Here is a 26,763-nt window from a genome sequence, read left to right as displayed (position 1 = left end):
AGCACCTGTATATTCATACATCCTTCTTGCCCCACTCTATAGCTGTGGAAAGCACCATCAAGCTACTGGATCAGCTGAAAACCTGTCTCACATTAACCTTGATTGGTTGCATAGTCAAGCATATAAGTTACATGTTGATGACATTTCTCTTATGATCCTATGATTTATATTGTCCACACACTTAAAATATCGAAAAATGGCAACCACATTCAGCTTAAGAAAATATCTCAATCGCCCTCAGACTTACTATTTTATTGTCTTAGCCATATCTCAGGTACTTTTGAGGCTTCTCGGATGAGTGAAACAGCGCCCCTCTGGGTTGTAGCTGAATGTAACTGCCAGCCAGTTTGTGGTCAGAAAGGGAATTGCACCCTTAATGAAAGAAAGGCAGGTGAGGTGTAAATGATTATGTTGATTAACTAAACGCAGCAAGAAACAAACAATGAGGCGTTATCTTATTGTTGTGTTATGCCAACGCTTCACTGTGAATATACTACTATCTGCAAACTGTAAAGTGCATTGTAAAAGCAGTCATTCTTTGGCCTCTGAGCAAATGATGGAAAGTTAACATAACTTACAGAAACAACCGAGTTGGCTCGTTTAGGGTTTTTTTTCGCACGCAGCATTAGGAGACTGATGAAGAGGAGTTTGACCACCACAACGTCTTCATGGACAAAAGAATGGACATTGATATCAACCAGCGTGAGTCCTTTACATGCTTCTTGTGTTTGTCTTTACTTTGATTTAATGTCTCTCTGTGGCTGTATTTAACTCCCTGCTGGGCTATTACTGATGCGGTTGATATATTTAACTTGCTGTATTGTTTGCCACTGTTGTTACAGTAGCTAGCTGTCAACACAGATCAATATGGCTTTTAATCATTTGGAATTTGTCCACTTATGTATTTTATTGTTTGTCCAGTCAGCTGTTGAATGTGTGTGGTTTGGGAATGGGCCAGAGCAGAAGGTTTGCTGTTTGGTTTTTAGAAGTTGTTTATTCTTTTGTTTTTAAGATGAACTCTATACTGACTTATTTTTAGTGGCTAATTAGAATCCTGTAATCCTTATGGGCTGTCTTTTGAATGCAAAGCATCTAGAAAAGAGTGTGTCAGTCAAATATTTGATGCATACATTGATATTATTTGATGTGAATGTAAACTTTTAGATCTGTGAATGTTTTGTGTGTGTGTGTGTGTTCAGTCTTTTCGGTATTTAGTACTGATGTGTATATGTGCATAGTGTGAGCATTTGAATATTATGCAATTTGTTGCAGTACAATGCAACTGAACACACTACTCATAAGAATTTAGTTGTTAGAAATGTATACTGTCATAAGGGTTACTTCATGTCTTTAGATAACTTGTCTTACTTACACTTAATCAACTGACCCAGTTAGCTTTTCAGCTTATGAAATAATTAAATTGCAATTAAATTTTATTTGTATAGTGCCAGATCACAACAAAGGCCATCTCAGGACACTTTACAAAGTAAGGTCTAGACATTATTATTATTATTATTATTATTATTATTGTAGAGGAAAAATTAGCTGATGATCAGATAACCCTAGAAATTAGTGAGCTTAATCTGTAAACAATCTGGTAGCAAGCACAACACGGTGCAGACAAAGTAAACAGGAAGTGAATTCGATTACCCCAGGAACACGAAACAGCAGCCAAGGAACCACCAGTAACCAATTTCTTCATACAACATCACTTCATCAGTGAAGGACTTTGATCCAATGCACCTGACTGTAAGACTTGTGCAGGATAATAGTTTGCCTACTTGCGAAGTTTTTAAATCCATATATTATCTTTTCTTGAAATGTCTGGCATTTTTTTGGTTTGTTTTTCATGCAAGCTCTACTTTGGCAGTGTGCATCAGTACCTCTGCAGCTTAAACCATGATAATTCAATTCTTAATATAGATTTGCCCATAAAAGTCAGAATAATTATTTCAAGGGGGTTTGGGGAAGAGGAATTGATCTGAACATGTATTGCCAACCTTTCTAAATGGAGTCTGAGATGCTGTTGATCTGAAAGTTAACTTAATTCAATCTTTGGGGATGAAGTGGAATTAATTTACACTTGAAAGTTAGACATTTTAGAAGGCAAGCATACAGATATGTGTTCATTTTGTCAGTTTCTGAGCATGTGACCAATGAAAATGTTTTCTTCTGAGATTGTTTGTTGCATTTTTCCTGTTGGAGTACAATTACTGAATATTTAACCTTTAGCCTTTGTTGAGGCGTAATTAGGCAAAACATTTAGGTGGTAGAGGAAATCAATTTTCTAAATATTGTGGACAGTAATTACCATTACCTTAAATGAGTTTATATTCCCCAGTTTAACTGAAATGGAATCACAACAATACAGAGGTCACAAAGGTTAAAGCCACTTATTGATCAAAAAGGTAATTAACTTGAATGAGTCAGGACAAGTACTTTAACCAACAACAGGCGTGCTCGGATAAGACTGGAAACTTATTTTACAGAGCCAGTTTTACAAAAAATAAAAGGAAACTGTGACTATTCTACAGACAATTTATTAAATATGAATATCAATTCATGTCAGCAGTAAGTCACCTGTTTCTTTCAATCAGGTCTAACACAAATTCAATATTTTCTGATTTTAATTCAGACATATTTCAAGCTTTGTGTAATGCTAGTCTTTTGTGTCACATTAGCAGTAACCAGAACATTGTACTAGAATTTCAGTCAGCTAACACTGACTTCGGACTAGAGGCTACGTTTTGTACAGCTCGTCGCAGCCAGGTGTCTGTACTATATGGTGTTGCTGGGAAACAGGGCGTGATGAGAGGAGTAAATGGTGGATAGTAGCTGTCTATCATGTCAGTTTGTTTTGAATGTCACTGGACCCACTAGCAACTGAAAAGAAATTAAAAAGAGTAGCTTTACAATTATGAAAAAGTTCTAACATCCATCCAGAAAAGACTAAGGACTAAAAATTCAATCAGCAAGCACTGTGAAAAACATGGAGCTGGTGAATTTGTACATATTATGTGTAGTGAGTCATAGTGGCTGTGCTTGTATTGTTGGATCACACCAATGATTGCTTAGACCATATAGAAAGGGGTCCATGATCATTTTGATAGTTTGTCTCTGACTTGGCTGACATACCAGAACAACAGGGAGGACACCGATTACTCCTCACTGCAATAAAATAACCTTTAACCTATTAAATTCTCCTCATAATGCCCAAGGACAAAGTTACAATAAAATCATCCAGCAATTTGCATTTAGATTGTGCTTCTGTACTAAAGCATGAGAATGAGCTTACCATGGAACGAGATAATTCAGCCTCTGTGTTTCATCTTAAGTAGGATTTCCTGTAGAAGGCGATGAAAGCAGGCTTCTCTGCTCGCGGACCCTCTTGTAGTAAACATTCAGGAAAATGTTCAGCAGATCCAAGGCCTGAATTAATGATTAAAATATTTTGCCAGTGAGCTAATAGATGCATAGCTTTGTCTTAATTAAACCAAATTAGGCCTAATATTTATTATATTTTTATTATCCAAGTCTACAACTGGATATAATGTATGAAGGTTTATCCATAAACTTTATGTTTGTACAGGAGTTGAGCGAATAAATTTGAAGCAGGATATTTTCATGGTAAAATTATGAAATTTGAAGTATTTTCAAGCTTAATGACTCAACTCACTCTTTACTTCATATTGGACTGCTTTACTGGAGTCCAATATGATTCATCATGCTTCCTTGGTCTAGATAAATTGCTTCACCATGTTGAAAAACAGACTAGTTCTGCAGATAAGAAAACTCTTTCATTGTTTTTATATCACAGGTCCATTCTGTCCTCAGTAGGAGGTGAGACTGCTTTATTAGATGTATTGATGAAAGCAGCTCTGGCAATCAAGTGGAATGGATGAGGCCATTCATTTTCATTAACTGCTTGCAGCGCTATAGGCTTCACAAGGATGGAGAGTCGTCCTCTCTCTCCAGTCCTGGACCATCTGTGAGACTCGTAGCAGGAGGATCACCTCTCAGTTTATAAGCCAATGCTCTGCTATGCTCATTTTATCTGATGTATGGCTTTTCCAATACATAGATATCAAAGCAGTGAGAGTTTGTTGCTGTGCTGTGCCTTAGATGATCAAAACCTTCACATTACCGTATTTAGGCTATTCAAGCACGCCTGTGTGGATGTCAGATGTGACCTGTTTATTCTCTGAGTTTTAATGTACTGCCTATCTGTCTTATTACATTCTGATATCGCAGTAATTTTGGCAGAGAATGCATTTGAAAAAGATTTTGGGTTCTTACAGACAATGACGCTCCTGCATATTCTACTTCATACACATGTTCCCTGTTCTTTTTGCCTCTCGGGTCTTCTGAATATGAATAGACAGGTTGAATGAAATGATGGTATCTGTGAATAGCGCCTGTGTCTGAGGGCTGCGGCTGACAACAAACGATAGTGTATCCTCCCATCAAAAGACTCATTATTCCAGACAGTTTCAGTACCTTCATTATTTGCAGTGTTTCTTCATTCCCTCGCTTATTTCTTGTGTAAAGTGTATCATTCAGCTGTCTTGCACTCAGTTAAAATAGTGCCAGTTCTATTCATGAGGGCCTTAATATTTCTCTTTCATCCACAGTCAACAAATTCAGTTGAGAGGCTTGCTAATGGGATAATGGTGTTGTAATAAGGCTTACCCACATGGTAGCGTCTCTGTATTATTCTCACACAGATTGAATAATGAATTGAATTGAACAACATGAGGAGAAGCACATTATAAATGCTCAGTGCAAGGCATATTTATCAGTAAAAACCAAAAGAGGCCCAGATTTGTATAGACATCCTTAATGAGCTATGTCCACATGAAAGAGCAGGAAAATGCCATAAATACAGATGAAATCACAGTCTTTGCAATATCTGAAAGGAAATACAGTAAAAGAGAGAGAAATACAAGTTTGTCTGGTATTTTGTGAAAACACATAAATGATATAGTGACAGGTATTTGGACACTCTTTACATGTTCTCTGCAGCTTCCCTGCTGTGTGTGCTGGGATGAAAGCAGAATGTATATAGCTTGTCCCTTCTTGACAGTCGCCCTATTGTTTTTAAAATTTTATGGTGTAAAGATACATTTACAGATTACTCATCACTAATTAAATACATTAATGCTACTGTAGTATTACTAATGACAGGTTTGCATACTCTTGTGTAAGCATCAACCCCAAGATATTATTGTATGGATACACACAAAGCTTGTGAGTTACTTCATGTGAAAATGAAATTAAAATCTTAAAAAATAAAAAAGGTAGTAGGCAATAGTCTCACCCACTTTCATCTCTCTGTGCCGGAGCATTATGCTTTTGGGTTGTCTGTCCCATTCTTGTATCAGGAACATCTTGAGAAACTTTTCAAATTTGGCACAAATATCCACTTGGATTCAAGGATGACCTGATTACATTTTGGTGGTAAAAGATAAAGGTCAGTGACCTTATGCCTGTCCCATGAATTGACTGGTTGGAGGAGGTGTACAAGTCTGTAATTTCTCTGTCATGTGTTGCTGAGACCTCTGTAGTTTGTTCAGAATCTGGAACAGCACTCCAATGTTCATATCGATGGGATCACTGATTAACTGTGTACTGTTTTGCACTGACAGTAGCAGTTTACATCACAAGCCTTGTCAGCAGGCTAATAACCCTAATAACTCCTCCCCTGAGCTTTTTACCTGAAGCCATTCTTGACGAACAAATCTAGATTTATTAGATCTTTTCAAAAGCCTGATTTAATTATGCATTTATTCAACAAAATAGCAGCCTAATTACAAATACTGCACAAAATTTAACTTGATAAGTGGTTTATCATTTTATTTAAACATCTTTTGTATATCAAGACAGTGCTTCATGAATATTTTATTAAATTGTGGGCATGTCTGAACAAATTCTAGTTTACATGCACAAATGACCAATTTTCAAATCATTTACTTTAACAGCGTTTAAAATTCTCAACCAAATTAAAAGAAACCATGTCAAATTTAAATCGCAAAGTTTGAATGCTAATAATTTTACTGTGCAGCTTCTGTTCTCTGTATTGCTCCCGGGATAAAACCAAGCAGCATTTAAAGATTCACTAAGGATTCCCCAGATATTTTCATCTAAACCTTGCACTCTCACATCATTGAAATATGTATTACATACATAGAGCAGACGCAAAGCTGTGATAGTATGATTAATAAGAGACCAGGCAGGAAGGAGACAAGAGAAAAGATATGAACAGTCGTAAATAGCTGTATACGGGAGTAGGTGTAAGCAACATAAATAATAACTGCAGTGTATCGCTGCATAGGAAGTAAAGGTAACAGGGTAGCTACAAGTCCGATCTGGGCCACGTCCATATGCAGTCCTTGCATATCTGATTTGGCCAGACGAACGCTATCGGAATGGTCAAATCAGAAACCCCCACCCAGTGTCTCATTCTTCTGTATATGCACATGTTGCCTGTAGTCATCAGTGCCGGACCCTCACAAACCTGCAAAAGTAAAAATAGTGGCGAGCAACAATAACGACAGGGGTCAGTGGAGGCATGAGGAAGCTACAGAGTTGTTGGACATTTGTGGAGCAGCCAAATTGGAAGGAATTTATCATAACTGAACAGTTTTTGAGGAAATTGTGTGATTAAACTGTTGCATAAATGAGTTTTTATTGTATTATTATATGAAGAGTGAAAATGTTTCAAAGCTACTTGTTGGGGTAAGAGTAGCTGCCGACTTTTGAAATCGGGGAGAAAAGCCTTTTTGTTGTTGTTGTTGTTCTTGTGCATGTTTTCTCCAGTACTGTAGGCATAAACAAAATAATGTGAGGGAGATTCTTGATTATCAAGCGCTTAAAACAGAACCTGTGCACTTTATAACAGATGTGTGTAAAAACAGATGATTAACTGTAAGGCCTCACGCCCATGATCGCTTTGCCCCACTTTACAAACTTTATTTCCCAGATTAGTGTGGCACCTGCCAATGCTGTGTGTGTGTGTGTGTTTCTGAAAACACAGCATTCTCCATCTGTTGTGAGGTTGTCTGTGGAGCTGCTGTGGCCCCATGTATAATTCTGACAGGTGCCTTTCCCCATCCCACATGCAGCTTCCAATGATCCTGTCAGCAAATAGAGGAGGAGCTGGCATATAAGAAAGACAGCTGGTGAGTGCTAATATACAAGCCTGTGGAACTGCCAAGGCCTGTGTGGGACACACATGTACTCTGAGACATGCTCAGCTGCAGATTCATCCCCCCCCCGTCCCCCGTCCCCGGGCAGCCTTGCTGTCCTAACCCTAAATCTGGGTTCATATCCTCACCACCTGTGTTGCTATACTTTCATCCAAAGGCCGATGTAGGCAAAACATACATCTCCAGTAATTCAGTGTTAATGAGCAGCGTGAGGCAATAGATTATTCTGCAGGCACCTTTTGACAAATAGAGACATCAGGTGACTGATCAGTATGGATAAATGTTTCTCTGGTCATAAGAGGACCAACATGATGGAAGTGAATGATTTCTCAAGTTGGCAGTGATGATGTGTAGAGAAACTGAATAGAATAGCTTTCAAACCTGTTCAGTTACTATCCTCGAATGAGAATATAACAAAGCAATTTCTTGCTTCTTTATCAAGTTAGTGTTGGCAGTGACTTTTTTTTTTTTTTTTTTAAACCTTGGCTTGATTTGCGGAATTTGGCAGTTAGTTCTTTCTGGAGTTACATAGTCGTCTGGAGGGGGCATGTCTCTCAGTGAGAGAAGAGCAAATGAACCAGTGCAGTGAAGGTGGGACTGTGAAACTAAAGCAGTGAGCTGAAAGATGCTAAATTACTTTGCTAAAAGGGAACTTTAGGGTCAGGTGACAATTCTCTGTGGGTTCACCACTACTTATGCTTCCTCATCCCTTTCAAATTACATGTAATCATTTTAACCATTGTTAATACTGATTAGTTCAGTTTTAAATTATGGTAAGTACCTGTTAGATGTGTAAGCGTCAGCAGTTTAAGTGAGGCTAAAACTTAATAATATTCACTGACAGTTTAAGGCTCATATCTAGCTGCACACAACTGTATGTCTCCATTAGTCACCTTCTCCTCCAGTTTGTCTCAGCCTCAATCCACAATACCCAGATAAATCACACATAAACTACAGACAAACCATTAGGCTCCATCTGTATTCACTCCAGCTGAGTGTCCTGGCCAGGTTCACAACCCTGTGCTGTCACATAGAAGCTGGAGGAGCCTGGGGATTTGGAAAAGAGATGCAGGAGTGGGAATTAGGACATGCAACAAGAGGGTGGAGGCAGCTAAGAAATTTTCCTCAAGGGTCTCTGAAGTTATTGTCACAAACAGCTGCCACACACACTCACACACACAGTTGCACAATGGCTGATGTGATGTGATCTGTTAAAGGAATGACAGGGTTGGGGTGGTGGGTGGGGTATGGGAGGGTAGACTATGGTTCTCAATGCAAATTCTATCTCCTGACAGATTGAAAAGACTATTCTTTAGGGGAAAGCACGCTGCTGTGGCAGTACTGGGCGGCTTCACTGGTGCGAAAGAGGAAGACTGGTAAACAAGAATTAAATGATGCCGAGTGTGCACAGAGGTTGCCATCATGACATTTCTGCTCTGAGAGATTAATAATGAAGGAGATTACAGGCACCTCGATGGGGACACACAAATGAGACAAATCCCATGAAGATTATTAGAAGGCTGACAGCCCATGTCAAATAACAGAGAGCCCCAGACAGCTGTTGTGAAATTAATATTTTATGGTCTTCCATCAAAGACAGCAAGGAAGGATCTTGCCACTATGTATTGAAACGATGTGGCAGTTATTGATCTTACTATATAATTAGGGAGATTGTGACCATACCATAAAGGAAGAGATTATGAACTATTTCATGTAGGATACTGAGTTGTGTTGTTTATAGAATACCAGCTTTGCCAAAGGAATGAAACAAGACAAGGCAGCAACATTTGAGGAGGAATAAAAGGCAACTGAGGTCAAGCAAAAAATGCCTTTCTTGCAGATGTGGCAATTCTCTATGACAGGGCCTGCTTGAATATGAGCGATTATAGGTGCATAGTATCCCTGGCAATTGAGCATGAGGCCAAATGTAAATGGCTGTTAACGGTGGTGATACACATAGTTGTCAGGCTCCATGTTTACTGAAGGTCATTCAGCTTTGCGAGATTGCTGATCAGCCTCAGTGTTCACATTGTTACAACGGGACATAGAATTCATTACTCTTTATTTGCCAAATGCATTTCATTTCACTGCACTATGAACCCAATAATTCATATAGCAATGCAGCAGCAAACAATAGATGCAACATGTCAGAGAATCAGAAGAATTATTGCAATAAACAAGATGCTCAAAGGATGATTAGAAAATTCATTGTTTTTGTCTTGGCCACTCCACAATCAACAGCAGGGAAAAGGCAGCATCTTAACATATGTTAACCATTCTATCTGAGGTGGACAGTCTTTCTGTAATATATAGTAAATAAAATGTATGCACAAATGTCCAGTTTGGCCTTTTTTGTGTGGGCCTCTTTACAGTGTTTTCAAGCCCTGTAGGAGACGTTGAGCATTCTTATAAAAGACAGCTGGACATAAAGTTGTTTACTGGCGTATGTCTGATTCCGCACAAGCTGAATTATGGCTTATTGGTGTCCATTTTATAGGCCTCATCACACTTATCACCTAATGCTTTCATTACATCCTTTAGGGCCAGAGGCGTTCTTTTCTACATATTTCATTTTTTACATCTCACTTGCTGTTTTGGTTGTTTTTTTTTTTTTCATTTTTAATACATTTGCAAAAAAAGAACATGGGTTCACTGGGTTGATTGAGTGTATGTATAGATGCCAAAAACCGAAGTGCATTTCTAGTCTGTAGTCAGTGACAGACAACAAAAAAAAACTATAACAACTACAGAAATGAATAAGCACATTATTAATCAGATATCAGTAATTATCTCTATAATAAAGTTTGTGGGGAAAAAAGGGTATAGGCTTCACTTTAATGTGCCTTTACACAATACACAGTAGTTTACACCACAATTAATATCAACTACAATTTGTCAGTTTAATCCATTTTTAGTAAGTCTACAGCACAACGTGTACATACGTTGAAGGGGTATGAATACTTTTTGAAGCTGTTGTAAGTTCTTCCAAATATCTTTGACAACTTGAGGCATCTGAGTAGGTGCTTCTGTCTCTTCATTTAGTCTCAGACTGACTTGATGATGTTGAGATCATGGCCATGTAGGAGCCAGGACTCCTTGTTCTTGTCTCTGAAGAAAGTTATTCATTGCTAAAGTGGTGTGTGTGTTTGTGGTCTTTGTTATACAGCAGGATGAATTTGAGATTGATCAGAGAGAGAGAGAGAGAATTGTGAATTGTTCTGTATATCTGTAAACTACAAACATCACTGTCATGTATTATATTAAGTTCAATTTATTACCTGTCCAAACCTTTACCAATACCTTTATGTGCTGAAATGATTTGTTTTCAGTTTTCTGCTTCTCTTCAAAAACAGCCACACATAGGAAATTAATACAGGATGTTCATATTTGAAAGAAAGATTAAGCCCTTTGGATCATGGATAGAATTAATATAATGCATTAGTCCAACAATACAGCCACACATGAATGGCTATCAGGTCCCTCAGTGTTTCTCATCATCAAAAGAAATATTAGCCAAGCTATTCAGCTTCCACTTTTGAATGGAATCTAATTTACAATAGGCCTGTGCCCACAAAACCTTTTCCTAGTAATATGAGGTGGGCATGTGCATGTGTGAGGAAGAGATAGAGGTTTATGCAATAGAATAAGCGAGAATATTAGAGGGGACTATCAATTATGTGCACACTACAATGCCATATGCAGTATTTTATTAAATAATACAGTGTCAACCAGCGAACAAAGCTAATCTGTGCTCTAAAGCCTGAAATACACCCACTTGTTCTGTCTGACTAATAGCATGTCTCGTCAGTGTTGAAATGGTGCCTGGCAAAAAATAAAATCTTTTCATGCTGGGTAAAACAACAAAGTAAACAAAGTCCGGTTTTGATATCTAGTACAGTGGTAAATGCCTATTGTGTTTCTAATATGGGCAGAAGACCTCAGAGAGATGATGATAATTCAGCTTTTCAAATGAGCAAACAAAATACAGGAGATATTGAGAATAAAAAGGGAAGCTGTTTTTATAATTGTGTTCATTTTATTATGTATGCTAAAAACCAACAAAATGCTGCTGATAGTCTACTGATGGTTCTTTAGGTGCTATATTCAAAAAGTAACAGATGTTAAACTGATGTACTGTGGTGCAGTTCAGCATCTCCAGTCCATTTATATAGATGTTTATATTTAGGAAACAGCTGCTGATGGCATACAATAAGGTAAAACCTTATCATAAATGTTCATCTAAGAGTACAGGGTTTATAGTACATCCTAGGCTATATTTTCTCATCCGTTAGTTGCACACCCACATGTTAAATGTTGTCAAGCAGCTCAGATTGGTCTAGTGTTGCTCTTGTGAAATGCTGTTTGCCTGGTTTAAGAGACAGTTGAATGAATCAGTCTTTGTGGGTGGATGTTACCAGAGTCAGATTCCTCGTGACGCATAGAATTTTATGTACCTACTGTAAACACTTATCAGCCATGACAATAAAACCACTGGCAGGTGAAGTGAATAACATTGATTATTTGTTTACAGTGGCACCTGTCAAAGGATGGGATATATTAGGCAGCAAGTAAACAGTCAGTTATGGAACTTTGTGTTGGAAGCAGGAAAAATTGATAAGCATAAGGCTCTGAGTGACTTTGATATGGGCCAAATAATGATGGCTAGACGATTATGTCCGAGCATCTCCAAAATGTCCGTATTCAGGGACATTGCTGTGTGTAAGCACTTATTTAACAAGCAGACTGTCAATGCAAAATCATTTACTCTCAGTATCGCAATATGCAAACTGTACACTGACTAATACAGACAGAGTTGACTAAGCATTTCATCAGAACAGAAGGATATGTCAGTTACGCTGGTGCAAAATTAAATGCTCATGTCATCAAAAGCTGCTAACAGAAGGCAATATTAGACTGAGTAATGGAATCTGACTCTCAATTTAAGTATCAGGCTTGTACATAATGCAAGAACAACAAGCTGTTATCTGTGGCTGCATTCTTTTTGGTTGAGGAAATTAGGTTATTAGTCACAGTTACAGGACAAACTACCCGTCAAAGATGTCTGATCACACCCTGACTTATCTTTTTAAATGTACATATGGGCAGATAATAGATGTCTTTAGTTTCCTAAAAATGCTGGTCGAAATAAAATCACATGCACTTAAGATAATGAAAAATACCCTACTTTGTACTGGATGTGTATACCACTCTACTTAGAACATGTCTAATTCTTCCCTCCAGGAGCAATTTTAATTGATTACACTGCACCACAGCGATGGATGCTCATAACTTTACATACATTATGAGGTGCATTTGTTCTCTCTGTGCTCGTACCTCCAGTTGCCCACAGAACAGAGAGCACATCTGAGGAGTTTTGAGCTCGAGGGTATTCTATGTAGATAATTATTCTCTGAGCAAAATGGAACCTCTGAAGAATACATGAACAGCCAACTAAAAGTAGTTGGCTGTTCAAGATGCAAATCCTAGAAAGTACAGTGGTTCAAATTGTTGTTCAGACTTTTCATTCCAACACACTATTAAAATCAACATGTTTTGTATCTCCTTAACCTAGTTTCATTAACAGAATTATCAGCAGCGACTTTTATTTTATTTAACTATTGGAATCCATTCATTATCTTGCTACCTTGTGAGAAAGTAATCCACATTCTCACAACCAGTGTGCCATACAGACTGCATATTCAAAACAGTAGGGATGACCATGATAATATATAGCCAATTTGCGGAGCATTGGTCCATTTGGTGTATGTTTTGCTCCCAGTGAGTATTCTACTTGTCCACTTTTTGAATATGCACTATTAGTAGGACTGCAAAGGTTGATATTACTGTAGAACCAATAGCAGTTTTTGAGCAGTAGCCATTGTACAATTTACGTAGCTTCACATTCTCGCAAAATGTGACCTTCTACTAAATGTACCAGGGGGTATCTTAACAGCTGCAGCTTTGTTCTACTAATAGAGAGCAGAAAGTAAAGACAATGCCAAGTGAGAGCAGGGATATAACCTAGTTGTAGCATGCTGTGATATGGGATTCTGACCCATTCTGTGTGTGTGGATGTTCTAGTGTTGTGAAGGCATTTTTGTATTTTTTACACCTTCAAAGGCCTGTTTGAAGGTTAAGACTTGGTTTTAGGATTAAGGATAGATTTAGTTTAGGGGTTAAGGTAGGGCTAGGCATGTAGTTGTCATGGTTAAGATTAGGTTGAGGGGCTAGGGAATCCATAATATCACTGAGTGTCATCACAAAGATAGGTGTGCAAGTGCCTGTGTAAATTGGTGGTGTTAGTCAGCTGACTCACTCAAGTCGCAATTAGCTTTGGTGTCAAAAAGTAAACAGAGGAGTGGCTATACCCACCAATGATAACTGCTTCTGTCAGTCTTTTTTTTTTTTTTCCATTATAAAACTCAGCACTGTCAAATGGTCTGCAAAGCACTATGAAATCAGTAGCCATGAATCATAAAGCCTGCACATACTTGTGTAACCTACTGTAATAAAGTATAATGGTGCACTCCAGCCTCAAGGTCGTGTCACTGTGAGGAAGGCCCTGCTGTGCAGCCAACTGCATCAGCCTCCTTTTTGCATTCATTTAATCCCACCGGTGTTCAACAGCCTCCTTTTGACAGCAACACACCTTGTTCATCTTACTTCAAAGGCAAAGCTGACTGTCACAGTGGTTCAAACCAACCTTTTCTTGTGTAGTCAGACACCTCAAAGAATATGAAGTTAAAATGATAAAGTAAATGCATATCATAATAGGGGAGAAAAGGGGCATGTATTGATGACTAAAATAGAGAGGATGATTTGAGTTGCAGAACTGATTTCAGTAGTTAATTGAGGAAAAACTGGCTTTGATCTGTGCTATTTTCATCTCTAAGCAAAGAATAAGCAGTCTCTTATAGAAACCAAATTAAGACTGTCACTTAGACTTGTAAAGGTAACAGGTAAGGTTGGACAGTAATGGCTTTCCTAAAGACAAAATGTATTCTTAACCATAAAAACAAATCAGTTTTAGCTGGGTATGATTTCTTTCTTTCTGGAAAATTGAACTCGGGCTTAATCACAGAGTGGAGCTAGAGAAGAGCATACCTTTTCCAGTAAATGTGACAGTGAATTTAACCCTGTCCTATGTTTAAAAATGATCACGCACCAGTTGTGTTGGTAAGGAACAGTGTGCTGAGTGATTCATACTGATTCTTGTCATGTTACATAACTGGGGTTTAAATATTTAAACAGTTTCCGTGGGGAATTGTAAATGGGCAAAGTTAGCCATTAGGTCTTTTTCAATCCACCAGTTGGAGCAAAGAATCTTAAAATCTATCACCAAAAAAGTGGGACTTGGCTGAGGTGAAAAAGTTGCACCCTTTTCTTCTGCAGTGGTTTACAGGCAGCTGACTGCAAAAAAAAACAAAAAAAAAAAAACAAAAAAACAATTGTGCTACTAGCTGTTTATCTTGACAAACCAACTCTTACAGTTTGCATAACTTGCCTGTAGCAAAGCTTGGAAGTGGTAAGGGGCTGAGCTCTGGCCATCAAGGCCTCCAGGCAAGTTTCTGACTTTCATTGTGCCCTTTGTAGCCTGGACACATGTTTAGATTGGAAACACTGGAATAATCCTGTTTACTGTATAGGCTGTTTGAGTAATAGCTTGATCAGAATGTTGCAGAGATTATGCTTCCACCATCTGATATTATGTCTATGAATAATATACTAGCATGTCTCAGTATGGCACTGCACATGTTTGCAGGAGTATTTTACATATTCTAATTGCAATCCAAATAGTACATTTTCAGACTTTACAGTATGTATTGCAGTTTGGTTCTCCCATTTTATGAATAATGAATTGTAATTAGAGCTTTAATTATGCTCTGAAATATTCACAGGTTTTTGCTCCACAGGTCCCCTAATGCATTTGGTTGGGATGAAAATGAAACAATGAATGACACACAAAACAGGGTGTGAAAAACAAAAAAGTCCAAATGGTTTGCAGAAGCAATGAACAGTCTCTGCCAATAATAACACACAAACATATCCAGTAGAGAGTTTGACTACACAGAGCTGTAAGGCAAGAGAAGATTACCCAGTTCTTACCATTATCCAGTTCTTAAAACCTAACTTTTGTAATGTTTGTATTATATTCACAGTTGGCTGTAAATGCTTTGGGAAACAACCTGGTTTTCTGCAGGATGGTTTTCTGTGGATGGAAATGAAGGGAATAAACTTCAGGTTAGTCATTATCTATATTCATAGTGTTTTCAGCACTCCCCATACAGAGTAAAACCAACAATGAATTGCCTCAGCTCACAGTAAATTTGTCAGTTTTCAACCTTGAGTAGTTTATTTGTCTGTGTGATAGACCACTGTTGTTAAAAAATGAGTAATACACATCACTGAAAGGCATTGCTGCACTGGGTGACACGATTCTTCATTACAAAACACCAAACCTGCATATTTGTTCTAAATGTTACCCCAAAAACTCCAAATGGTCATAACTTTTTACAGCATCTGAAGTAGCAGCACTTAACTACACGTGTGCGAGATCTCTGTGTGAGCACTCTGTTTACAGTCTGTTAGCTCCTCGCACTTTCATGGAGATATTGCGCATCAATAAAATTAATGTAAAAAAATGTGGCCAATTTCTTCCTGATGAGTCTAGATGAAAACTGTGTTTGTCCAGTACATTTCTGTTGTCAGTCAGCTTGGTGAAGAATGTTTGTTTGGTTAGTGTCCTGCTGATAGCTGTTCTGACGTCAGCAACGCTGCACGGAGGTTGGTGTGGACTGAATGGATCAAATTCCTTAGTAATGCTTATATACCAGTGTTTGAGCTATATACATTTTGCAGCGGAGGCCTGCCACTGCAATATTATTGAATTCAGAATTTTCTGAAATATCAAAATGTTACAATTACACAGCTCTGCATGCATAGGGCTTTTCATTTGAAATGATGAATACAGGAAGTGGAGATGTAACACACCCAGCTGAGGCATGAGGGAGGGAGGGAGGGAGAGAGAGAAAGAAGAGAAGTAACTAACCTTAAGTTAGATTCTAACTTCATAAGGTACATCTTATGTTGATGCTTTGCATTATATCGAATCACTGGGCATTTGACCTATGCATTGATCCAGATCCTTGGATTGTTACACCCCTATTATCAACGTACTATCTTCTACTTGATTAAGGCAAATAAATTCAGAACAGCTGGCTCAGCAGTAATGGTCTGTCCATAGAATCTGCATACACATGGCTACATCTGGCATGATAGCACCAATTTCCACAATGCAGGAGTTAGGATATCAAAGATCAGAGCAGCCATTAATTTCCAAAGTGACATTGAGGGATGTGTGATGCGAGACTATTACCGGTTTGTTACATGCTTCTGAGATTAGGAGGGAGTGGGGGCACTATGAACTAGATTGCACCATTGCATGTCAAGTGGCTCTGCATGTCAATAAATATGGGTCTTCTTAGATGAATAATGAAAGAGAATTTGTAGGTTTTGCTGTGAAGGGAATCCTAAAGGTTACTAGCAAACATTCATAACTGAGACTGTGTGTGTGTGTGTATGTGATTGGAGCACTGAAGTGAAGATGAGCCATTGCTATCTGTTTGACATTTCTGTCAGTACTGGTATTTGAACTGCTGGGTAGCTCTGACAAATGCCATGGCTGTCACAGACTCGATTTTAATTACACCTGAATGGCTCTTTCAGGGGCTCAGGGATGAACTTAATTAGATAGCAAGTACCGGTACTTGGGCTAGTTGTCGTTGGTTGGTACAACCCACACAGCTTCTTTTTCTGTCTTGTTGTTGGTATTGAAATGGTTTCTGTCTATACAGACTGAGAGAATTAACAAATGAGGGGAGTGCAAATGGACTTTGGGGATGGCAGGGTTCCACTTTTCAATAGCAATTCAGATGTTAACATTTGGTTGCTTTATAAATGAATATGCTTTTAAGTGCCATAGAATATAATGGAAATGGCAGGCATTGACCGTGGAGCACAACATCAGAATCACACTGCATATGATGCCTTGGATTGGGAAAACTGTGCATCTAAATTAAGTGGAGTGTGGCATTAGGAAGTGTTTTCATAGCGATACCAAGCCCAAGTAATGGCCTTTTTGTCTTTGAAGTATGCAGTTGTTCACAGGCCAGTTTGCACATGTTAAACTGTTTGGAAAAATGAAGATGTTAAAAGACAAACAAAGGAAAACCAAACAGTGAAAATGTGAATGTTTGGCAACAAAAGGAGCCATAATGCTTATGGGAAACCCAGGACAATTTCTTCTAGAAACAATAATATTAGGAACACTTTGTTCCGTTTATGTTTTACCAGTTTCTTAAGATGGAATAGTATTCGAGTCAAATGGAAACACAGAAGTACAGAACAGTCTTCAGTTTTATATCCATGACAACTTAAGATTATATAGAGACCACAGTATCTCAGTAGTTCTCTCTGGTATATGACAGGGCCATAGAGATGATTAAGTAGTTGGAACATTTTAATGAACACAAAGCCATCCATGTGGAAGGTGATTTTAATTGAAATCTCCTTCTGTTTAATAACAACATATTCACAGAGGACAGAAAAAAGTGAGTCACTCCTGGGGAGATATGAGGTGAATATGTGTTCAGTGAAGAAGTAATTCTGTTTCACTTCACAAGACATCTTTACTCCAGAGTGACTTTTTGTTGCTGTTCTGTCTCACACAGTTTTCCAACACTTTCCACCTCGGTTCTTGATCCATTGTCCCTCAGCATTAGGGATGAAATGGTATGAAAAATTACTGTCAGAATTATAGTGACCAAAATGATCATGGTTCTCAGTATTATTGCAGTAATGTCCATTCATCGATATATTTTCTACCACCTAGGTCAGGTCGCAGTGCCAGCAGGTTCAGTAAGGTAGTCCAGACATCCCCCTCCCTGGTGACCTGTTCCAGCTCCTCTGGCAGGACTTTGAGGTGTTCTCAGGCCAGATGAGATATATAATCTCTCAAACTTGCTCTGGGTCTGCCCCAGGGTCTCCTACCAGATAGCCATGCCTGGAAAACCTCCAGAGGGAGGCATCCTGATAAGATGATCAAACTATCTCAACTGGCTCCTTTAGATGTGAAAGAGCAGTGGTTCTACTCCATGCCCCTTCTGGATGCCCACACCCTATCTCTGCGGGCAAGTCTGGCCACCCTACAGAGGAAACTCATTTCAGCCGCTTGTCTTTGCCATCTTATTCTTTTGCTCACTACCCAGGTTTGTGACCACAGATGAGGTTTGGAGCATAAACTAACTGGTGAATTGAGAGTTTTGCCTTTTGGCTCAGCTCCTCCTTCACCACAACGGACTGGTACAATGTCCGCATTACTGCTGATGCTGCCCTTATCTGTCTGTTAATCTCATGCTCGATTTTACCCTTTCTCATGAACAAGACCCTGAGATACTTTCACTTGGAGCATCACTTGGAGCAGTGACTCACTCCAAACCATGGCCTCAGATTTAGAGGTGCCAACTCTCTTCCCTGCCCCTTCACACTCTGCTGCAAACCACCCCAGTGCATGGAGGTCACGGTCTGCTGATGCCAACAAAACCACATCATCGGCAAATAGCAGAGATATGATTTTGAGGTCCCCAAACCGGACACTTTCCTTCCCCCCAGCTGCGCCTTGAGATCCTGTCCATGAATATCTCAAACAGGATTGGTGACAAGGGACAACCCTGACAAAGGACAGCACCAACTGGGAATGTCTGACATCTGGCCGAGTATACAGACACAACTCTCACTCCACTTATACAAGGACCGGATGGCTCATACTAATAGCCCTGGTGCCCCCACAAGATCCCATGCAGGGACCCAGTCGTAGACCTTCTCCAAGTCCACAAAACCCATGTAGACTGGGTGAGCAAACTCCCAGGAGCCTTCCAGTAACCTTTCAAGAGTAAAGTGTTAGTCAAGCAGGAGTTCCTCATAGTGTTCATTCCACCACCGGACAATATCCCCTGTCTGAGTCAGCAGTTCTCCTCCCCTGCCAAACACAGCCTGGGCCAAGCCCTGCTTTCCCTTTGAGTCATCGGACGGTTTGCCAGAACATCCTTGAGGCCAACCGAAATTTCTCCATAGCCTCACCAAACTCCTCCCACACCCAAGTTTCTGCATCTGCAACCATCTGAGCTGCAGCCCTTTTGGCCTGCTGGTACCCATCAGCTGCTTCAGGAGATGCCTGAGCCAACCAAGCCGTCGGCCTCCTTCAGCCTGACAGCTTCCTTCATCGCTGGTGTCCACCAGCAGGTTCTCAGGTTGCTGCCACAACAGGCACCAATTACCTTCTGGCCACAATTCAGAATAGCTGCTTTTGCAATGGGGGATTTGAACATGGCCCATTTGGATTCCATGTCCCCAGCCTCCCTCTGGGCCGTGAGAGAAATTCTTCTGGAGGTGGGAGTTGAAGACCTCCTGGACAGGTGCTTCAGCCAGGTGGTATTGTTAAAACTAGAATTTTCAAAAAGTAGGGATACAGAAGCTAAAATCATTAACTTCTGGTTTCATACTGAGATCGACAAATAAATGAGCTACTTAGTTAAACTCTTTCACTTGGAGCTTCACTTGGCATTTTTGTTTGCAGAAACATTAAAATAACAGCTAATACATTTTCTTAAGATAATGAGTTTCAAGAAGAGAGCGAATGTAATGAGCCCAACACCTTGACTAAATACAAAGTATCCTATAGTGTTTCTTCTGTTGGAACACTTTTACAACTAATTTGATTATAGTCAACTTACCTTGCATTTGCTATAAAGTAGTGGGTCATGAAGGTGACTCAAGTTCTGAAGCATTGCTGCCTTTCTGAGTTAGAGTTTTTCTTTCTGCATGTTCTGTCGATAAGGTGACCATCTTCAGTGAATCTTCCTTCAGTCCTCCAGGAGTCTTATAAAAACCAAAATTCGACTACAGTTCAGACTAAAGGGCATGCACACCAGGGGTGGTCAAATAACACGCACTGGGAGTGGTGCAGATTCAGTGTGGGACTGCCAAAGTGGGTGAGTACTTCAATATTTTAGGCTTTTGATGTGGGCTTGCATTGAAAATAATGGGTGCGGGTGTTTTCACCCACACCGTATGCCATCTGTGCTTTGTCCTTTAGATCTCTGAGGCGGCTGAAAAATCTTTGGAGCACTGTCATTGCCTTCCACCATGTTTTTACTGACAACCCATGTTGCATGTTGTACCTGCATAGCTGTATCTGGAAGACGATTGCTTGCTTTGGTTAATGCTGGATAGTGTTTAACCCTTCAGCAGAGGAGTTTTTCCAAAGCATGGTAAAACATTGGGATTTTGCTGTACCATGATTTAACATGCGATTGGTAACCTTTTCATCTCTATTCGGCATTATCAGATTAGGGCTGCATTCACATTACCTGCTGACATGGGCCAAATCTGATGTTTTCTCACACGTGTACACAAAGTAAATCGGATTTATTTTTTTTCCCCCAAATCAGATCTGGGCCACTTTTTAGATGCGCTCCTACTGTAGATCCGATTCATATCTGACCATGTGACCACTGTCAACAGTCAGATCGGCATTCATCTTTTTTTTTTTTTCTTAAATATCTCACTTGGTCCATGAACATATCGCCCGTTAATCATCATTCAGTGTTGGTTCATTACAGACCTGTAAAAATAAACAAGCAGGAGAGCAGGGTCAGTGGAGAGACAAGAATGTTACGAACTTCGCCATTTATGTAGAAGCTTGTGATCACACCAAGCAGGAAGGAGTAGGCCTATAAATAACCAAGCAGTGTTGGAGGAAATGGTGGAATTTGACATTCTTTTCTTACATGTGACTCCTATTATAATTAAATCTGTGCATTTGTGGCAGGTTAGGACCTCAGTGGTGGTCACATTTACGTGGTGCTTACAATCATGAATCATCAACAAAAAAAATTTGATTTGACTTAAAAAAAAAAAAAAAAAACAGAATTGTGTGAAGATTTGTAATGTGAATGCAGTTTAAAAGAACAGAAGTGTTTTGCTGCTCATTTTCTCAGTTTACACCAACTTCACAGAAAAGTAAAAATTTAAATACATTTGTAAATGAAAGAACAGTTTAATCACATAGCTTGTACAAGCTGAAAAGTATCTGTATATTTTTAATTTCTGAAAAAAAAACATACAATGTTATAGTACCATGTTATACCAAAAACAATTTATTATCATTTCTTTTGCAAGGATCAACATTATCACATTCCACCTGGCTATAAATGTGCCAACTACGCATTACTCGAAATCAGACCATCAGACATTAAAACAAATACAGGGATCAGTTTAAAATTTTAAATTTACAGTATTTAAGTTATAAATGAGGCATTTGGAATGAGTTTATTGTACATGTAACTTAACTAAAGTCTGTGGATATACTATACTGAAACCCATTAATTTCACTAGTTTAGTTTTTCAGTGATCTGATATGCTGTGTTCTGAGTCCTGCTCAGTGGCAATCATCCTAACACCAGTTTAACTGCAAACATAATTTGCAACAACTATACAATATCAATGAATGTTTCCAGGTGCTAAAAACTCAAATTATAATGTACCTATGAATAAGGCTGAATGATACTCCTCTGTTACAAGTTTGTGTATAAAATCGGGTTGCAACATCAGCATATCATGGATTCGGTTTTTGCTGTTTAAGGCTCTGCCGAGTAAAGTTGTATGTGGAGAGTGAAAATCTTATATGTACTGTAAATGCTATGAGCAGGTCCATCCGTTTGCAGAATAACTCAAATTTAAACAAATTTCAAACTGCTTACAAAATGTTTTTGACCCAAAGCTGCAAACCATACAAACAAAACTGCAGCACAGAGTGCCATAGGGATGACATTTTTTTTTGTAGGTCAGCTGGGAAGTTAGCATCACTGTTGCCAATGGAATTATCCATAGTGGCTTTTGGATTGTTGCAAATAAAATAAGCTCTGTGACAACAGTTTGACACTTGCACATTCTGTTCAACATGATGATTTTCACAAGTGAACACTGTCTTTATGATTTTTGAAGCCCAAATACTGTCAGCAGAAGTAAAAAGCTACTGTGAGGCTATAAACACCATGGTCACATGTCGCACGTGGCAATGATTCTACTATGTTTGCACCACAGCTTCCAACTTATTTACCTATTCTTCAAAATCCTTTCCACTTAGTGTGACCTGATATAGCTTGTGATCATGGCTGTTAGAACAGTTTGCAGGTGCGCAAGTATAAATACAGCAAGGCTGTAAAGGCGGACTGTTGAGGAGGTGAATCTCTGTTTGGCATGATGATGGTCACAAAACTCATTAATTCGGAGCAAGGGAGTGCAAAAATGCTAACTCAGTTCTGCATTTTATGACTCGTTACTATGGCACTCTATGACAACGAGTCAGGGCTAGACTTTTTTTATTTTTTTTTGATGTGTGCCCCCAGTCCCAACCAAAAAAAGGTTATTTTCCCTCTGACCTCTGTGTAGTAGTTTTGTAAATATTTATAGCTTTGTGTGGGAGGAGACTCAAGTTGACGAATTAGAAAAACAAATGAAAAGATGCTATAAGAAGAGGTATTCAACTGTTGTAAGTTCATTAAAAAAAAACTAATATTAGTAAAAGTTGTGTTGACCAAAAGCATTTGCTCATTAACAGTTTAAAATGTTAATCTAAAACCTCTAGGATTTGGATTTAATAAGCATGTTTGAAACTGGATCCAGTTTTGATAAATGCTGTTGAACAACCCCATCCCTATGAGTTTTCCAAGTTAATTGATTACCTTTTAGGCACTGAAAACAGTTGTCATTTGTATGCCTTTAAAGCTGAAATCTGTTTTTATGTTCTTTGTAATTAGGGCTGCACAATTAAGTTTTTTTTTTTTAATCATGATTCTGCTGTGTTTTGCATTTGCAGGGAGACTCCTTGGACCAAGACAAGTGTTCCCTTTTCCTCGCTAAGGTTGGTTAACCAATAACAAAAATGTTTTATGCCACTTGGTGAGCTGTAGACAGGTGAGAGGAGTCTGATTTCAAAAACAAATTTAATGTGTTTGACATGGTAAAAGACATTCAATGCCCTTCTGCAACTATTTTTTTGCAAACGTTCCGCTGCCTGTCCTAAACCCCCAGTGCTGAACAGCATTTAAGGCCAAAATGAGAGAAATAAATCACTGTGTGGTTACTGGCTGTGGTTATTAGTTAATGCAGCTTAGCAAGGAAAGCCAGTGCTTGGTTTGATGCATAGGATCTCCGTTAACACAAACGTGACTGAAATCGCAGAGGGGTCTGAATCGTGATCAAAAAAGGGATAATTGTACAGCCCTATTCTTAAGATATAATTTTATGACCAACTAGTTGGACTGATAATCTGAAACAGTTCTATCAACAATGACTTGATTGCAGCTGTAAAATAGATCTGTTTTTTTTTATAATCTAACCAAATGAAAAGGAGGAGACCCGCTGAGTCATTGGGTTTTGCAATTGGCAAGTGTACATAATGCATAAAGGAAAACAGACAAATTTTTAAGATACTCGTACAACTATCTTGCGTTATATGGTTACAACATAAATATGAAAATAGAATTGAAAAGCTTAAACATGTTTAGAGAGAAGTAATAAAATAACTATCATAGCTTCTTAGAAAAATGTTTTTTCCCCACAGAGTACTGTGAAATAAAATACTGAAAAATGAAAATGCCATGACACCAGTGATAAATTCTTTACAAAATTATTTTTGGGTTACAAAGTGTGAAAAATATTACTATTGTCCTCATAAAAATGCCACATTTAACGAGGCAAGAATATTTTACCACATGGGGTAGAATGTGTGTGAGATTTTTGTTTTTTTTTTTCCTTTTCTTCTTTTTATACAGTAGTGACTGATAGGAAGGCATTGTGCACCTTGGCCCCCTCAGGGGCCTTAGTGCCATGAGTCATCAGTTCTTGGATGGTCATCCAGTTGTCCAGGATCTTCTTGTTGCGTTTCTTCATCATCTTCTTGTGGCTGAGCTCTATAATGCTGACTTCTTTGCGACCCTCACTGCTGCTCTGAGGGTTCTCTCTCAAGCTTTCCAGTCGACTGCGTTGCATGAATTCTCGTCTTTTCCTCTGTTCTTTTGCCCTGACCAGATGCTGTTTTCTTTCCTCTTTACTCCAATACCTCCCCATCTTCATTTCACTCATTGCATCATCATCCGTGGTCATTCCCCCACTACGCTCTTCTTTAATCTTTAAGGCTCTCTCCCTCAGGATCTTGTCTCTCACAGGCCTCTTGGTGATGTAGCGGGTGCCGTCGCTGCGGATCTTGACCTTCCACTCCATCTTGGGCTCATTAATGGGCCTCTGAGGCTCTTTACAGACGCTGAGCAGGCTGAGCTGGCTCTGAGCATACTCTACAGCTGAGCGCTGCTGGATCAGCTGCATGTAGCTCTGATAGTGTTGGGCATGAGCTGGGATGTTGGCCTGTCTCTGGTGGGAACTGAGAGATGGAGAGAAGTAAGGAATCTTGGAACCACATGGCTTTATTTTCCTTCGGCTCTCCTCCTCAGCCTGAGGTGTCTGGTCTGACTCAGAAGGATTGCTGTGATCAGGGCTGCTACTCCTGCCTGGGACCAGAGCATGGCATGCTGGGATGGGGCTCAGGCTAAGAGAGTGGCCAGTTGCGAGGCCAGTGCAGAGGTTCCTCTGGTTGGTGAGACTAACCATCCTCTGGAGCGAGTGCTCTGGGGAGCGGTCCATTGCCAGAGGGGTGCTCCGTGAACTCTCTGCTGTGTTATAGGCACTGGAGCTGTCCTTGTCCGATTTCTCCAGCCTCTCAGTAATGTCATTCAACTTACCCCTTGTGGGTTCGCCACCATGGAGGCTTTGGCTTTTGGTAGAGGGTGAAGAGCAGCCTAATAAGGGAGACTGCTGGCCCTTGCGAAGCTTGTGGGCCTGCATGATGTTCTGGCATTCAAGCTCAATGCTGCGTAGCTCCTCATTTAGCATACGCAGCTCATGTTGTACACTGCCCTGCTCCGCCTTGCTGCACTCAATGGTACTGCGGCGGCTGTAGAACAGGTCGTATTCGCCACTGTTACGAATCTGACACTTTAGTTCCAGGAGCTGCTGGAAGCGATCGCCCTCTGCCTCATCATCGTCCTCATCCTCTTTGTCCTCTAGTCGCGTAGAGCCAGTGGTACAGCGTGTATCTCGACTGTCTCTCAGGCACTGGGACAGACGTCTCTGGATGTGTGCCAGGACATTATGCTCTGATCTGTCCTTATGATGAGGAAGCGTGGAGCAGGTAGGTTTGTCATCTGCTCTCTGAAATGAAGGACAAAACCAACCTGAAACACTCAGATGTATGGCACTTACTGTGTGACGCACAAGATTGTTAAATTTCATTTAATAACCCACAATTTTTTTTTTTTTTTTAATCAATTTATTTTATCTTGACATACAGTATTTAGTGTTCCTTATATATAGATGATCTGGTGTAATTTTATGTTATATAAAACAGAGTTACCAGAAGTATTTAAAAGTTCAAGAAGTGAAATCCTATTCTGCATTCTCCTGAAGGATTACATATGCTGTGGTGTGTAACTCTGTTATACAGCTCTGTTACTTCAGGGATTGTTTCCTCTCTGCTACGTCTTTGAAGTCCCAATTTTGTAGCATGTAATCCTTCCAACAGAACAGAATTTTGAATTATGATTACTAATGTTTGGAATTTAAATGTGCGATCATCATCTCCCATTAATATTCATAATTATCTTGTATTTATATTTCAAAGGGGAAAGCTTCTTTTCATTTAATTTTGCAAAGAAACCAAACAAAGAGTGTGGTTCCGTCTCTGCCACTGGCTAGGTCTGTATTTAAGGAATAGGTTAATTTTGACACTAATTAATGACCTAATACAGTCAGAGGAGTTTTTGGTCAGTGGAATGATGCTAATGACCCAATGGGTACTACGGGCTGTCATTCAGTAGAAGGCTAAAAGTTTTGCTGCTGTCTGACCTGTTCATTCTCCTGCTCCTCCTGTAGGGCAGCCAGTTCCATCTCTTCTCTCTGCTGCTCCTCTAACATTTCCATCTTCAGCTGCTCCAGGAACTCGCTGTGCTCATCATCCAGCCAGGCTTCCTCCAACTGAGGGTGAATGAAGGACGAAAGCATATAGAGAGAGAGAAAGTGACAGGACTGTCTTATTTGTCAAGGCCTAAAACTTGTGGGGGGACCTCACCCGGCATGTTTTTGAAATAAGACATTCTAAGCATTAGTATAATGTGGTATTGGACTAATATGCAGTTCCTAGTTTCTTAACCAACCAAACACCACCCCCCATCTTTAAAACTTGCATTGTAATATTAAAATCAAGCCAATAACATTCTAACGGACATAGGACTGACACCTTTAACCTATTTCTTCCACACCATCCATCATCTGTTTGTCTACTCAATGTGAACAAATAGGATCCATATCTGGAGACTTCAGATTTACTACTGAAAGACATTTAATTACAAAAAGTCTACCATTGCTCCTGGCTCATCTGCACTGC

At 39.4% G+C, this 26,763-nt stretch overlaps 1 protein-coding gene and 1 long non-coding RNA gene across 4 annotated transcripts in view; one reads left to right on the top strand and one right to left on the bottom strand.

The window, feature by feature from the left end:
• The first annotated feature begins 425 nt into the window (after window positions 1-425).
• Window positions 426-26,327, top strand: LOC109973695 (uncharacterized). 2 transcript variants are annotated; one of them, XR_002276852.1, is made up of 5 exons: window positions 426-702; window positions 15,365-15,446; window positions 20,101-20,254; window positions 23,143-23,187; window positions 26,253-26,327. It is a non-coding gene; the product is annotated as an uncharacterized LOC109973695 (long non-coding RNA). The 2 variants fall into 2 exon arrangements; XR_002276853.1 differs by lacking the exons at window positions 23,143-23,187; window positions 26,253-26,327 and adding an exon at window positions 20,359-21,016.
• The window catches only part of LOC109973679 (PDZ domain-containing RING finger protein 4), a 105,441-nt gene continuing 101,326 nt past the window's right edge, over window positions 22,649-26,763 (bottom strand). For both annotated transcript variants that reach the window (XM_020623456.1, XM_020623465.1), the window contains 2 exons: window positions 26,226-26,354; window positions 22,649-25,532 (listed from right to left, as the gene is read on the bottom strand). In XM_020623456.1, coding sequence (XP_020479112.1) covers window positions 24,093-25,532; window positions 26,226-26,354 — 1,569 coding nt within the window. In that variant the 3' untranslated portion in view covers window positions 22,649-24,092. The remainder of the gene's footprint in view (window positions 25,533-26,225; window positions 26,355-26,763) is intronic.

This window comes from Monopterus albus, unplaced genomic scaffold (assembly GCF_001952655.1).
Source record: "Monopterus albus unplaced genomic scaffold, M_albus_1.0 scaffold7.1, whole genome shotgun sequence".
Classification (NCBI taxonomy): Eukaryota; Metazoa; Chordata; class Actinopteri; order Synbranchiformes; family Synbranchidae; genus Monopterus; species Monopterus albus.
The sequence above is the reverse complement of the archived record's forward strand: the minus strand, read 5'-3'. Positions and strand labels throughout refer to the sequence as shown.